At 33.6% G+C, this 14,922-nt stretch overlaps 1 protein-coding gene across 1 annotated transcript; it reads right to left on the bottom strand.

Annotated features, from left to right (window-relative positions):
- Nucleotides 1-1,478: 1,478 nt before the first annotated feature.
- Nucleotides 1,479-4,670, bottom strand: LOC124446315 (short-chain collagen C4-like). Its single transcript, XM_046997158.1, has 5 exons — nucleotides 4,522-4,670; nucleotides 4,312-4,388; nucleotides 2,762-2,791; nucleotides 2,266-2,412; nucleotides 1,479-2,049 (listed from the first exon to the last, which is right to left on the bottom strand). Exons 1-5 carry the CDS (start codon nucleotides 4,614-4,616, stop codon nucleotides 1,580-1,582), a joined length of 819 nt encoding a protein of 272 aa, XP_046853114.1. The 5' UTR covers nucleotides 4,617-4,670; the 3' UTR covers nucleotides 1,479-1,579.
- Nucleotides 4,671-14,922: the final 10,252 nt, after the last annotated feature.

The following is a 14,922-nucleotide window of genomic DNA, read 5'->3' as shown; positions in this document are numbered from 1 at the left end:
GTTCGCCTTTAGCGTAGCCAGCTTGTAACTTTGTTTATGCAATGTAAATTTCAAAACAATATAATGCATTATGCATTTCCTTAGAAGTTTATTGTTTTTAGGGTTCGTGAAGACCGAAATATTTTAGTACCATATGAGTAAAGAAACACGAGCCAGCCACGGTATACCGTTCCCTAATGGTCTATTTTTGTTTGTTTGAGCACCTTTGAATACGAAAGAATTGTCACCTGATTTTTCAAAGAGCAATTGTGCAGCTCTTGCGTTTTCCTTTCAAAAACCTATTTTTTCAGCACTTCCGCATGTCTCAATGACAAAATTAGTATCAACAATTGATTTCTCGTGAGAGTGGTAAAGACAGGGTGATAATTAAATTCAATAAAAATGGATGGGAATAACTATAATTCTTAAAAGTCTATTGTCCGTTGCAGATTTCTGCTTATTTCTTGTACAACTTGTCGATTTCATTTTTATAGCGGCTGCAGTACGTCATATTATAAACTATAACAACCACATTAAACGTTCGCTGATTAGTCTTTACCTGAGTTGCATTAGCATGTGCAAATGTTGGAAACCAATCTGAGTGTGTCACATTCAAATCAATTGAAAAGGATTTGCAAATCATTCATCGATACATATAACTGCAAAAATTAGCATTTAAATTCATCTGTTTAGCATTATTGTTATTTTAAAAAAGAAAGCTGTCAAAAATGTAGAAAACACTCTACCTGCGCTCTTAGGTTTGCACATTTTATTCCCCTGACACATTCCTGATGAAGAAGAATCACCGCCAAATGAAAAGAAAGAAGAAAGACCTGTAGCTATAAAGCATTTAAATCGCAAAAATTAGGAGATTTAGACAAAGCTTATGCAATTGAGGCAAGTTCCGGCGTCAATTTTAACACCAAATGCATCAGTCAAATATATACACAAAATGAACATATTACCGATATTAGTGACTTTTCTCCTTAATGTCCTTATCGCATTCTTTTTCTACACGCATGTGTTGTATTTTACAGTGTCCTCTTTGTTAAAAATGACGTAAAATTTGATAATACAAAACAAGTAACTTATATGCTAAAGAGAACCTGCTACTTCATTATTATGGAAATTTTATAAATTTACGTTCATATTGGCAACAACTAATTTGAGAAGTATATTTGTATAGTCCTGTCTTTGTACGTGGTCGTTAATATAAGGCTAAATTATACGTGGTCACTCGAGCTAGAACGTGCTAAATAAAAGTTTTGTATTTACGGGCTTTTCTAAAACAAGGGCTTTTTGTTAGATCTAGGAACATCAAACCATCTTATTTATTTCTACATCTTTCACTTTCACATGCCCTAAGAATAATACTTTAAACTAATGAATAAACGTATGTGTAAAGTAACATATTGTACCCAATTATAACCGCTGGTCCCGTAACTTTTTAAATATGGCAAAAATTTATGAAACATAATATAAATAAATTTGAAAAACAGTTTTCAATGATGTTTAAGTAATTTATTAAATGACTTATACTCCAATTAAAAAGGGAAAACATTAATTGAAAAGTCGTGCACTTAATGAAGAAAGTGCCCATTTATTTGGTACATACAACGCAGTTAATTTCAATGCCATCAGAGTACGGTGGGCAGGGGAGAGAACCACAAGAACTTTCCACAAGATAGAGTAAGGCACCGTTAACGTCTGGTTTTGATCCTGCTCTAGCTTCAGCATTTTTATCGACGCAGAGAAACTGAGTTCTTCCTATGTGAGAGGAATGCGCTGACATCAAGTATCCTTTGTATTCCAAGCTCCAACCATTGGGACATGTATTACGTGCTGGAATCATTACATAACTACCACGTGATTGAATATGGCAGACTGCGCAAGTAGCATCATAATGAAATAGAGGCTTAGAAGCTAGTCTGGTATGCTGATATTCTGCACCGTAGATATAATTTCCTCCTTGGGATCCTCGCTCAAATTTGTCAAATGACGGATTCATTGGTAAACACAGATAATTGGATGCTCCCCCATTGTGTTTCCACCAAGAACCACCCATCACACCTGTACGTGTAGAATATAAGAGAGTAATATACTAGTTGTGATATTTATTTTATTTTTTGAAATTACGTATATAAGTATTGAACCGAGTGCTTAGCGAGATTTCAAACGTAAATTCAAAGTTTCGATTTTACTATTCTCCTGTATTTCAGTCAGTATACTTTATGACTATTTGATGAAATTAAGAGTTTTTGTTTCTGATAACAAACGAGCAACTACCTGAATATAACTCGACAATGTTTGAAGTGTTTGGACAGTGTTTTCTTCCCCAGCGAGTGTAGACCACTCCTCCTGTTGATCCTCCTGCTTCTCCTTTGTCACCGGGTGCTCCTATTTCTCCCGAATCTCCTTTCTTGCCAGGAGGTCCTTAACAAAATCAAGAAAAATGTTCACCTGAAATTACTTTACATTTTACAAAGCTTATCTTATTTGTATGAAAGTGATGAAATCATTTGTAGCAATCAGTGAATTCTTGTTTGAAAGAAAATTTTTTTCTAATTTTTCTCCTTTATTTAGGCAGAAATGATTTTGTAAATGGATTCATTGCTAAACTTTCCTAAACATTTAATGAAAGAAGTCATTGCTTAAAAATTTTTGCAACAAAGACGTTTAAGCCTGTTGATTCGACTTGATTTTAAAAACTTCAAGACCGACAAAAGTACAAACGTCCAATTTTTGTCACAACCGAACGCAACCTTCTAAACTTTTAAAATACCTTGCAATCCTGCATCTCTTCCATCGCGACCTATATAAATCAGGAAATGCAAGCTCATTTAACAAAAAATTCAATCACGAGGTGTCTTAGAGCCCTCATTATGTATGCAGAAATACTCGTTTTAGCGCCGTACAACTTAAGCACCGCTCTCGGTTAAGCGCCGGATTCAGAATCCAGAAAAGTTATTTAGCGCCGCTCCCAGTTAAGTCCCGTACCTCAGATATAGATATAGTATAATTTTGGTAATAAAAGGATATATTGGTTTTTTGTTACGCAACTATATGACATTATTTTCGTTAAGTTATATTGTATTGTATCAAGTAAATAGATTTTGTCTAATTGTTATTTTATGAGGACAATAAGTACATTTGGTGGAGCCTTTAATTGAAAATTTTTTAATTAGCACCGCTCCCACTTAAGCACCGCATTCAGAATCGGGAAGATTAAATAAGCGCTGCGGTGCAAAATCAACCATTTGCGGTAGTCAAAAAGAACATTGAAATGATTATGCAGTACAGTCATAATGAAAGTTGCACTTTGCAGACTTCTTGTTTTTGTTTATGGCGTGGAGGATTATTGATTCTCATATTCCAGAATAGACCATATGCAATGACGTCAAAAGCCTGAATCACGCTGTGCATTGTGGTCTTAGTAGTCACTCGCTCGAATCCCAAGTAGTTTACGCTCGAATCCAAGATCATTTTGGACATCTCCTTTTCCATCAATTTGTTGAATAGATCAATAATGCAGAGAAATTCCGGGTACAATTGACGGGTATTTTGCAATAAATTTATGTCTGTGTACATGCATTCATCACACAGACCGTGCAAAATTTATAACTTTAGCAGAAGTTCATTGTATAACCGTATTATGCATGATTGTTGAATAAATCAAGAAAATAGAACGGAAGAGTCTGAAATAATTGTGAAGAGTCGTCATCACATTTATTTATCCGCCCTATTTAAGAAGAGAGATTTCTTCCATGCAAGCACGAATTTTTAAGAATTAAAAATTAAAATGAATAGTTAATAAACATATCTTTCTCTCTCTCCCTCCCCCACCTTCATATCATCTTGATCAACCACGAAACAGAAAACAGATGTAGCTAACATAATATCCGAAGAAAACAGATGAGAATTTTTGCGAGATTTTACGATAAGCTCGATTGGTGCTGAATGAGGGTAAACAATATGCTATTGTCCATATATTACAGTACTGCGTCAAATGATTCAAACCTTTTTGAAATACGAGACAGGGCATACGAGACAGAGATTTTTGCGCAAAGTTTATGAGCATGATCATAAAGTTCATAAATTTGGATTCAAAAAGAATTCAAGCTCAAAAGATCCTCCGTCGATAAAATGGGCCAGCTTCAAAGACAAAAATTATAAGAAATAATAAAAGAAGTATTGTGCAAAACAGGCAGATATATTTTTATGTCAAAAAAGAATTTCATACAGACATTTCCAATACCCTCGTGAATGGATAAACTAGTGCAACTTCATGCTTTCATGTATGGCTAAAAACATATTTGTAAATGAAACACATACCATCTCGGCCTGGTATTCCTGGTAAACCTCTGCACGCAGTTGCCGATGTTTCTTTACGATAACTTTTTGCTTGTAAACTACGTAAAAGAGAAAATTCTTTTAAGACAGTTCTTTTCGAAAAAATTGCAATGATTGTAAGCTGACATAGAATCAAATAACATTCCACTTCTCTATTTGTATCATATGACTCATATCTGTCGAAAGTTTTACCCCGTTTTTGTTTGTGCAATGCTTTTTTGCATCAAGCCAGTAGCCAGAACAAGAAAAAATGATAATTTCATTTTTTGAGAGTGCATAAGTACCATTATTCCATTAAGGTTTGTGGCAATGTGTTCTTGTTGACGACGTGAAAGTTTTAACACTCAAAAGTGTTTTTACATGTGGTTTTTACGTCATATGGGTAATAAAACTTCACAATAAATCTTCACATGTCACATTTTTAAAAGGATATGGTAACATAATACATCTGGGCACTTTTTCTGGAATACAACTTTTCTTCTTTAATCAGCAAATCTTTAGAATTTGCATGATTCAGTAAAAAATGATCTCAAAAAGATGCAAACGCATATAAATTTATTTTCCTGCTTGAAATTTTTTTGACAGATCCTGAATAGATTAAAAACTTTTCGTATTAACCAGCTGCATACGACAAATTGAGTGATATTAATAGATTACCGAATGGTTGGTGAGTGCTAACTATTTTCAGGCACGAGTGGAGAAGGATTGAAAACAAACGAGTGAGTACAGCGAACGAGTTTGTTTTTAATCCTTCTAAACGAGTGCATGATAAAAATCGTACAAATGAACCACCCATTTGGTAATGTTTTTATCATACGAGTATTAAAATTTAGATTATAGTGAATTTTTCATCGAAGAGATAGCACAATTTCAAACGCTTCAAAACAATCACCTAAATTGTTTATCGGGAATAACTAGTTTTTTCGCCGTTTCTGTCTTAAAATTATGAAAGCCAATTCCTCTCTTACAAAGGAACTAGGTTCGTTGTTTGCGTAATAAACTTACGTCGACATTTAAGTTGCTTGACGGGAATATTGTCCATACTTGGAAAGTCATGTTTCGACGATGAAAATTACTGAATGTTGGTATCGTTTTCCTTACATTTATATTGAATTCGCTTACGGATAATGTCTTGGCAAATTGCAAAGCTATTGATGATGAAATCAAAAAAGATTGTTTTTGTCTTCTTTAATGCTGTTCACCGTTCGTGGTAAAACTTGATATGCATTTTGTCACTAGTGAAAAAAATATGATATATCCAATCAGAATGCAGGTACGACGTTTTCACTAGTAAAGAAAATAATACATGCAATCAGGCCCTCGGAAATTTTAGGCATATGATTTTTATTTCACCGTTTTGTAGTGCATAAATTTCAATACTCGTATGATAATACCATATTTGATAAAGGTTTTACCCAACCAAAATTTGGCATCAAATTGAAAGTACTCAATATTTCTTCAAGACAAGAAGACAATGTTTGTACAAAAGTTTTATTGTCTTTTCACGTCGTTTCGTGTTTAACCTCGAAAGTCGAAACTTCTGGTCAAGTTAAAATTCATCATGCTCAATGTCACCGTCACCCTACCAACACTACAATAAAGCTGAAATTCTGGATAAATGATAAATAACAGTTTCTTCATTATCATCCCTCTTAAGATGTCTTTGATTAGAGATGACACATAAGTAATTCAATGATTTTATCAAACATATAATCTCGGATTCTTCAATGTGTTCTTATCTCCTTTTTCGCTTTCTATTTATGTATTGATTTATAAGTGTCATTAGTAGCTGTCAGAGCTACTTTCAAAATCAGAGGCATTAAGTAGCGGCTGCTTTCAGGAAGGGCACTTGGTTTTGCAGGGCGCCTTATTTTACACTAGTATTTATTTTCAGCATCGGCCAACTTTTGGCAAACAAGGCAGTTAGGTGAGGTTTCGGTTCGATTTAGCTTTGGAGCTGAAATAATGCTTAGAACTTAAGATCAATGATTTTGCCTTAAGGCATTACTTAGCACAGGCATCTTTTTGTTATCACGAATTAACTAAAACACAGTTCAGTTAAAGCAAAAACAAAAAAATTAAGAATTACTTAAAAAATTAATGTGAAGATACTCCTTAATTTTTGCATAGTATTTAAATCTTAATAAAAATTCTATCAGATGAATCACAAAACCGTTGTTTATAGACAATTTATAATGTTCTACTCTAACAAAACTTTCATCTTTACTTGGTGTATCTCTCTGCAAGGCTACATGTTTTAGTTATTATTGAGTATGCTGGCTTCACTTGGTAAGCGAAGGATGAAATTTTCAGAAAAACACGTAGTTCTGGTGTTGCTTTGATGCACATACTTTAAAGGCATTTTTCGTACATTAGATCTTCAACATAAATTAGATAATGTATTCGGAAAATATCTAAATTTCTCAAATTCTGTGTTATAAGCAAAATAACTTACAGTAGTTCATAGCGGTTTCTTGAATTATATTCTATTAAAATTTATAACCAACTGGCATTACAAGGTATTTTGAATGTAAAATTAGTGGCAATTCATTTTGCCTTACCTTGAATTTACGGTACCACTGTTTTTAAAAAGAATAACTAGCTGAAAAAGTGAGATCACTGAAGAGCCGTAAAAGTCGTGTAGATAATAACACAATCCAGTGGCAGATTTAGAGTACGTCAAAATAAATTATTGCAGTACGTACATTTTGGCGTTTATTTACATTTCTAAACAGCTTAGACGCAAATCAATTGGTAAATTTATATTCTTTAGAAATTGAAAGCCAATAGTATTTTCTGAATGTAATTTGACTTTAAAATTGAAGAGCTGTGATTTATTTTGACATACACTGGATCCGCTACTTACAAAATCTTCTACATCCGTGTTTATAACAAAAAAAATTTACATGTTTGTGGATGTAGATCGTCCAGGTTAGTAGAGTCATGAGAAGGACTGTTGTTGTAGATGTTGACTGACGTGCTGACAACCTTAGCGGTTGTCATCTTCGGAGTCATGTGAGGAGTAAACGTCAGGTTAGTCGTATTTGCTGTCTTGTTCATACGTCATCGTATTGTGTGTATGTGTGCCTGTGTGGGGGTAAATTGTGTATTGTCAAATTTGTCATAGTGTTTACTCTAAAGTAATATACTTCATCGTTCGTTTGTTTAAAATAGTGAATAACTCATTTGTAAGGTTCCAGTAATTGTTATGATTTGTTAAGTGGGTTGTGTTCCAAAAATAACTTATTTATTGCAACCTATATTTCGTAAATGTAAATGTTATTGGCAATAATTACACTTTTATTTCTCATGTTATGCTATATTTTATAGATATATAAAATAGATAGTTGATAGAGATATATAGATAGTTGGCTTTGCCTCTCGTAAATATTTACGGAATTTAGCTGCTTCACTCATTGTGAATTACGATGAAATTTTAAATCAAAGTCTTTCTTTCATTTAGTACATACAACGCAGTTAAGTTCGACACCATCAGTGTATGGTGGACAGGGAAGAGAGCCACAGACATTCTCGACAAGATAGAGTAGCGCACTGTTTGACTCCAATAAAGCTTCAGAATTTTTGTCGACGCAGAGATACCGAGTTCTTTCTAGGTGACCATGATCCCTTACATCAAGTAACCACTGTATTCCAAGCTCCAACCATTCGGATATGTATTACGTGCTGGAATCATTACGTAACTACCACGTGACTCAAAATGACAAACTGAGCAAGTAGCATCATAATGTCAAGGCGTTTTAGTAGTTATTATAGTATGCTTATATTCTGTACCGTACATATAATTTAAAATCAGTTAAAGCCTTAAAGCAAAAAGCCAATCAAAATTTGCATGAGAAGGAGTTTGGAGGCTTTTTGTAAAAGCTCGAACAGAAAGTTTCAGACAAAACAAGAAAACCTAAACAAGACCTTGACTTTATGGTGCTGTCAAAGTCGTGAACGGCTTTTGTTATATATATATATATAATAAAATGTCTGCTGCTTCCTGAATAAATGGAAACATATTAGTCGCTATAAATATAAACACAGTTTTTCAATGTGGCAAAGTTTTACACTGTGTTTTCCACTATGTATATCTGCTTTTATTATCTCTTAACTTAAGCAAGATTCCAAAAGCGATCATTCGATCAATAAATTGGAGCATTGTAAAATATATCGATGATTTCGAGCTATCAAATGTTTTGGACATTTTTAAATATTAAAAGAACTTCATTTGGTTGACAATGGAGCATATGGTGAAAAAAGCAGCGAATTAATAAATTTGTTTATGTATTTTGCTGTTTTCTTATATGCCGAAGTCTGATGGATGCACCTTAGTGGGAGTAAACGCAGATTTCACGAAAATTTGTTTTGCTTTGATGTAATTTTTATACCTAAATCTAACTCAACAATGCTTGAAATGTTTGGACAGTGTTTTCTTCCCCAGCGACTGTCGAACACCCCTCCTGCTGATCCTCATGCTTCTCTTTTTTCACCGGGTGCTCCTCCTTGTCCTGAATCTTCTTGCTCACCAGGAGGTCCTTTTTAAAGTGAAGAAATCTCCTCATCAATTTTGTTGCTACATATTCAGGTGATTTAGCAATGCCACGGCGCAAAACTGCGTATCTTTGAAGTTAGCTGACATTTATAGCTTGAATTTGCGCATGATTCAAAATAATGTAATGGAATTGGAAGCGTATAAACGCAATTGAAATGTAAAGTTTAAAGCAGCCATAATTTGTATGTATAGTTTCGAAGATTACCTGTTTCTTTGATTGAATACTGTAATTTTACGAAATTTTTGGGCATTGAAAGTATAATCAATTGCAGTGGCGGAGCCAGCTTGATTATTCGGGTTGGGGTGGGATAGGGTGAGGGAGGCGGCGGTATTTATATTTGCATGACATGCCTTATTAACTTCATTTGAAATCTGGATCATAAATATTGTGATGTAAAGATTACGTCAGACTAAGCATTTAGCTTTGTTATGCAGACTCATAATAATTACATCACATCATTACATTCTATTTTTAGCTATATTAATTACGTTACATATTGTAAATAGCAGTTACAGTATATTTATAATAAAGAGATTTACGTCATACTTTGCAATAAGCTTCCAGACAGTATATACAAGCCACGGACAGCTAGAGTAGTGTTAGTTGTCGAAAGAATTGATATTGAGACAGAGATTAGGATACTGAAATACCGAACGTTCAAGATATTTGGCTCTTTGTTGCCGGACTTGTCGTCGTGAGGATTTGAGGACAGAGAAGTGTTGAAGACACTGTCTGAGAAGCAAAGGCTATTCGTTGTTTTCATTGACAGATTAGTAAATCCTATCCTGTTATTTCTTTCTAATAGGTTTTTTGATAAATAATACAGAATGCCAGAAGTCTTCTCTTCCTTACGTCTTTTTTTCTCTAAGTAACAGCTTGCCCATGTGAATGTCCCTCCTCCGAATCATATAGCTGCATTACACCTCTAAGATCAGCAGAATGCTTTTAGCTTTCCGGTCCTAATTAACAACAAATAAAAATTCAGACATTGTGTATTACCTTGTAATCCTGCATCTCGTCTATCACGACCTGTAAAGTAACTAGTGCAGACTTGTTTACAAGTAAATCAATAGTTTAAGCATAGAACGTAAATTGGATTGTGAAAATGCTAAGAATAGCTATACACTAACTACTATTGATTTTAGTTAAATGTAACAGAGCACAAATAATGTTAATTGATCATAGATCATGATCAAAAAAGAAAGCCCCATTCAGAGCAACTACTACGACCTTTTCGCTATCACTTCTTAGCATCGTTTTTTTTATTTTTTGATACTAATGAACAAGTTGTTGAGGAATATTATAACCCATCAACCACTTATTACAAAACAATTATCTAATGGATGCATGTCTTGGACGATGTAATATTCCGTATCATCTTCGCCAATATGGTGCAGACATGACAAGTACATGTCACAAAGTGCAATGATACAGGTGATGAAAGCATTGGATGATAAGCCGATGCTGTCTGTTCAAATTATGCAATTTGTAAAATCATTGATCTGAATATTTAGTAGCGTAAATGTTTTAACTTTTTATCACAATAATTTAAAAGCACCGCAATCAGTAGCAAAGCAAGGCAGACCTTTTTCTTCACAATGCAGAATTTGAACAAAACTATTTTTCTTTTCTTTTGAAAATTAATCTGTAATATCTTGCATAATAAAAAACCTTGTAAATATCTCATTAAGGCGATTTAATTTGTCCTATATTTTTTTCTAAAATAGATCACCATCTTCAGTTATACGAAAGATGAAATTCCTCCAATTTTCCGTCATAAAACCATTTTTCAAAATTAACATTCTTGTCTACAAACAGACTCCACAACATGCCACCTGCTACTACACCAGTCTTTTTGCCATACATCCTGGCGATAGCAGCTCCTACATCAAAGATAAATCCTTCTCATCAATCTTCCACTTCCACGTCAAACTTTCCTGTTATATGATGTCATCTCACTTGCATTTAGAAAACGATGACTAACTTGTATCAATCTGAAGACGAGTTTGAGATAAATTCGAAATAACACTTTTTTAAAATAGTCTTATTTTGTTTCCCAAACCTTGATATCAAGATGGAGCTTTTAATCGGAATATTTGTGGAGTGATCATGTCATACTTCACGAGGTATGGTGCTCGATGATATCATGCAGACAGTCTCATTAAATATATAACCAAATATAACGGTCAAAAGAATGAAAATTCAAAGTGTATTCTGCTCATTTTTTTTATACATATGCATGTGATAACATAATAATACCTTAAAAATCAATTCTATAAATCAAACACATACTATCTCTTCATGGCATTCCTGGTAAACCTCTGCATGCCTTTGCCGATGTTTCTTTTCCATAAATTTTTGCTTGGAAACTATATTCATTGAAATATAGACTTCTTCCATCACAGTTCTTTTTGCACAAAATTATTCCAACAATTGCGATAGTGGTAAACCAACAAAATATTAAACATCATTTAAATTCTCTATTCATATCACATCTACCCAAAATTTTACATTAATTTTTTCCTTTGTGCACTGTTTTCTTTCACGGAACCAGTTGCAATAACAATAATAAATACTGCATTCATTTTCTGACCTAGTGCATATAATAGCACATAAAGTTCACCACGAACTGTTATTGTCGACAGCGAGATTGTGCTTGGATCATTCAAATAAGGAATTGTTTTTATCTCATCAGTGAGAATTAGAGGAACCTTGCCTTTACCTGTCGCTTAATCAGTTTGCATTCCGTAATATAATGCGTCCGCACAGTTGCTTTGAGCGCAACTTTTTCTTTTTCGGCGTCACCACAGGTTGTCTCAGGGTTCTAGGGGTCATCACAATGAAATGAATAAACGTGAGAGTTACATAATGTGCCATCTTAATTAGAATGACAAGCTACCACAGTATATAGATTCTTATTTCGTATCACATCTTTCAAAAATTTCATCTTTACTTTTGCGTTTGCACTTACGCAATGCTTCTTGCTCGACACCAGTAGCAAGAACAATAAAAATTTTGCATTCACATTCTAATCTTGACGATGCACAACCACTACTACCACAAAACGTTTGTTTCAATACTTTTATTGTCAACAGTGCGATTGTGCTTGGATCATTCCAATAAGAAATTGTTTTTTTTACCTCATCGGAGGGGATTAGATGAACCTTGCTTTTACCTGTCGCTTAAGCAGTTAGCATTCCGTAATATAATGCGTTCGCACTGTTGCTTGGAAAACAGCTTCTTTTTCTTTTTCGACGTCACCACAGGGATTCTCGGGGTTCTAGGGGCCATCCCAATGAAATGAATGAACGTCAATTAAAGTTATATAATGTAACATCGTAATTAGTATTACATAATTTATCAGGTGTAATTAAAGCCACGTGGCGTGAGTTGTTATATTGATTTCATGGGTTGATTGCTTATGAATTATTTATGTGTGTTGAAGGGTATCTTCGATATCAATTGAAAGTTCTACCCATGGGGGAACTTTCTGCGGTGAAAGGATCGTTGACCAGAAGATTTTTTGTATGATAAAATGACACAACTACTTAGTGTCAAAATTACGAACGGCGCTGCATTTATGAGACCAAGCCTCTCCACATATTCTCTGTTTAATCCTGTAAATTGAATGTGTACTACTTGAGTTTTTCATTTAGCATATTATGCACATTCTTTTGAACTCATTAAAATGCTAAAGATCATTGAAATTACGTCGGAGCCGTTGAAGTTTATGTTTGGCACATTGGTATTGGTGGATTGAGCGCAAAAATTTTACGATTGTCACAATTATCCATTTTAAAAATATGCGGCAACTATTTTAAACAATGGAATTCACCATTTGGTTTGGATTTATACCCTTTTATAAATTCTCTGGATCACGGTCTGTAGAAATACATACAAAATATGGAGCTTATACTATTAATTGAGCTTATGGGCGACGACGTGATTTTGAATAAACAGATGATATAGATTAGCTGTCTATCTTATTATCTCTAGCTATATCTTATTATTGCCTGACAACGCGTGTCTTCAGGCAAAATAGAGATATGGATAAACAGGCTTTGTAACACTAAAAGGAATAAGCATTTACTTCAAGGACAATTTCACCAGCTTTAGATACATTTCATTTTAGAATTTAAAGTTCTTTTATGAAATAGATTTTTACAAAAATTTAAGTCATTCGATTAACTTTGACACTACAAACAAAGATTGCAGGAAGGTATAATTATCCGTTTTGAGATTTTTCCTGAAAAATGAAATCCTCTCTGTCACGTTATCATGAACATGCACTCATAACAAATAATGAGTCATTTCAGTGTGTGTTATAGCTAAATTTTCGTTATGACATTGTTTTATATCATTACCAGGTTCAGAGATTGTATGTACAATGATATAAAATAGCAACCCGGAGCATCGCCTTTCAGTTTTAAAATAAAAAAACAAACTATTAACGCAACCTGACGTGCAGCCCAAGCCAGCCAATTGTCTATTAGCTAACTTGAACGTACCTTTTGTGAATGACTGTGAATGTATAATCAATTAATCATAGTTGTTATTAATATAATAAAAAAAATCAACTCATCACATTTTATCACTTAAGCATATACGTCGCAGACTGAGCAATGTTGTCTTTTTCTGAAAATAAAAGATGTTAACTGTGTTTGCACAGGCTTATGCAAGCTCGAGGAGACATTTAAGAGAGCTGAGAGCAGATCAGTGCAAACTTGAGACCAAAGGTCGAGGGTTGCACCTGTTCAAGAGTTCTTATCAATGTCTCCGATGTGTGCATAATTAAGGCAGTGGAAACACGAAAAACATAATTTATTTGTTTCATAAAATGACAATGACGCGAAAAGATAAATTTGAAACAAAAGTTTTCATTTTTCCTGAAATAGGTACTCATGATTGATTTGGACTTTCTCTTCGATTGTTTTGATTGTTGAGCTCAAATCAGTTTACACGTTGATTGCTTTAATTTTATGAAAAATGAATAAAAAATGCAAAAACACAGACACTGCAAGCAATATAGCAATATGGCCATATATCATTCACTATGAGTTGTTTTCGTCGACTAAAAATAATTTGGGAAGCACAGCATGATCACATTCATTAAAAATATACCAGAAATATTTTGGATTATATAACATGGCTAACATATTTTGCCGAAGATTTCGTAACAAAGTTTGACTCATATTCATCACATTACAATCATATCACATATCTAGTTCTCGATAGCATGTCTTAATGGATAGTGCAGACCAATTCTATCTATAATTTTCCCTCTTGACAATTTGAGTCCTGTTGAACTCTTGATCTATTCTTTCCCAATAGAAAAAGGCAACGATGCATTAGCCATTAATAGATAAGTATTTTGGCCTTATTTGATATTTATCTCTGAAATTTTCATTTTTCCACTTCAGCTGTTTATTAATAATCTGTTTTTCAATATATCAGTAATATTAACAATATTCAAAAAAGTTGTCGTTTATATTAAATGTGAATATTAACAACCTTTGCAGATGAATGGTCCGTCCTAATTTGCAGAACCATATAAAATAAGTGTGCAATATCCCATTGGTAATACCGGATTTTCTTAATTTATATATAGATAGTGAAATCCAATTGTTCTGCCTTTTAATTGAAGTACGTATTCCGCCAAGGTGCATTTCATATACAAATCACTTATATCTTATCTCTAGCGAGACTCGTTGAATTAGAAAGAAATTTAAGACCACGCAGACTTTATTTTTAGAAATATTAATTTTATGGGGAAACAGTGAAAATTATATATCATTATTTGTAGTGCTCGTTTGGTTTCAGAGAAATGACGTCTCTCAAATTAATAGTTTTGTACATCATTTCTCTTACTTAACTTCACCGTGATCATTTTTACATCCGGTAGTCTATATGAAAAACCCGACAAATGCATTCTTGTAAACGATATGTTTATAGAACATTCTATCGTCTTTTATTGCAATGAATGCTAATATGAACATTGGGAGCAAGGTTTTAGGGCTGCTGGAAGGCGTCGATCTGC

The sequence above is a fragment of the Xenia sp. Carnegie-2017 genome, unplaced genomic scaffold (assembly GCF_021976095.1).
Source record: "Xenia sp. Carnegie-2017 unplaced genomic scaffold, XeniaSp_v1 HiC_scaffold_22, whole genome shotgun sequence".
Lineage (NCBI taxonomy): Eukaryota > Metazoa > Cnidaria > Anthozoa > Malacalcyonacea > Xeniidae > Xenia > Xenia sp. Carnegie-2017.
Note: the sequence above shows the minus strand (reverse complement) of the source record. Positions and strands in the feature narration are given on the sequence as shown.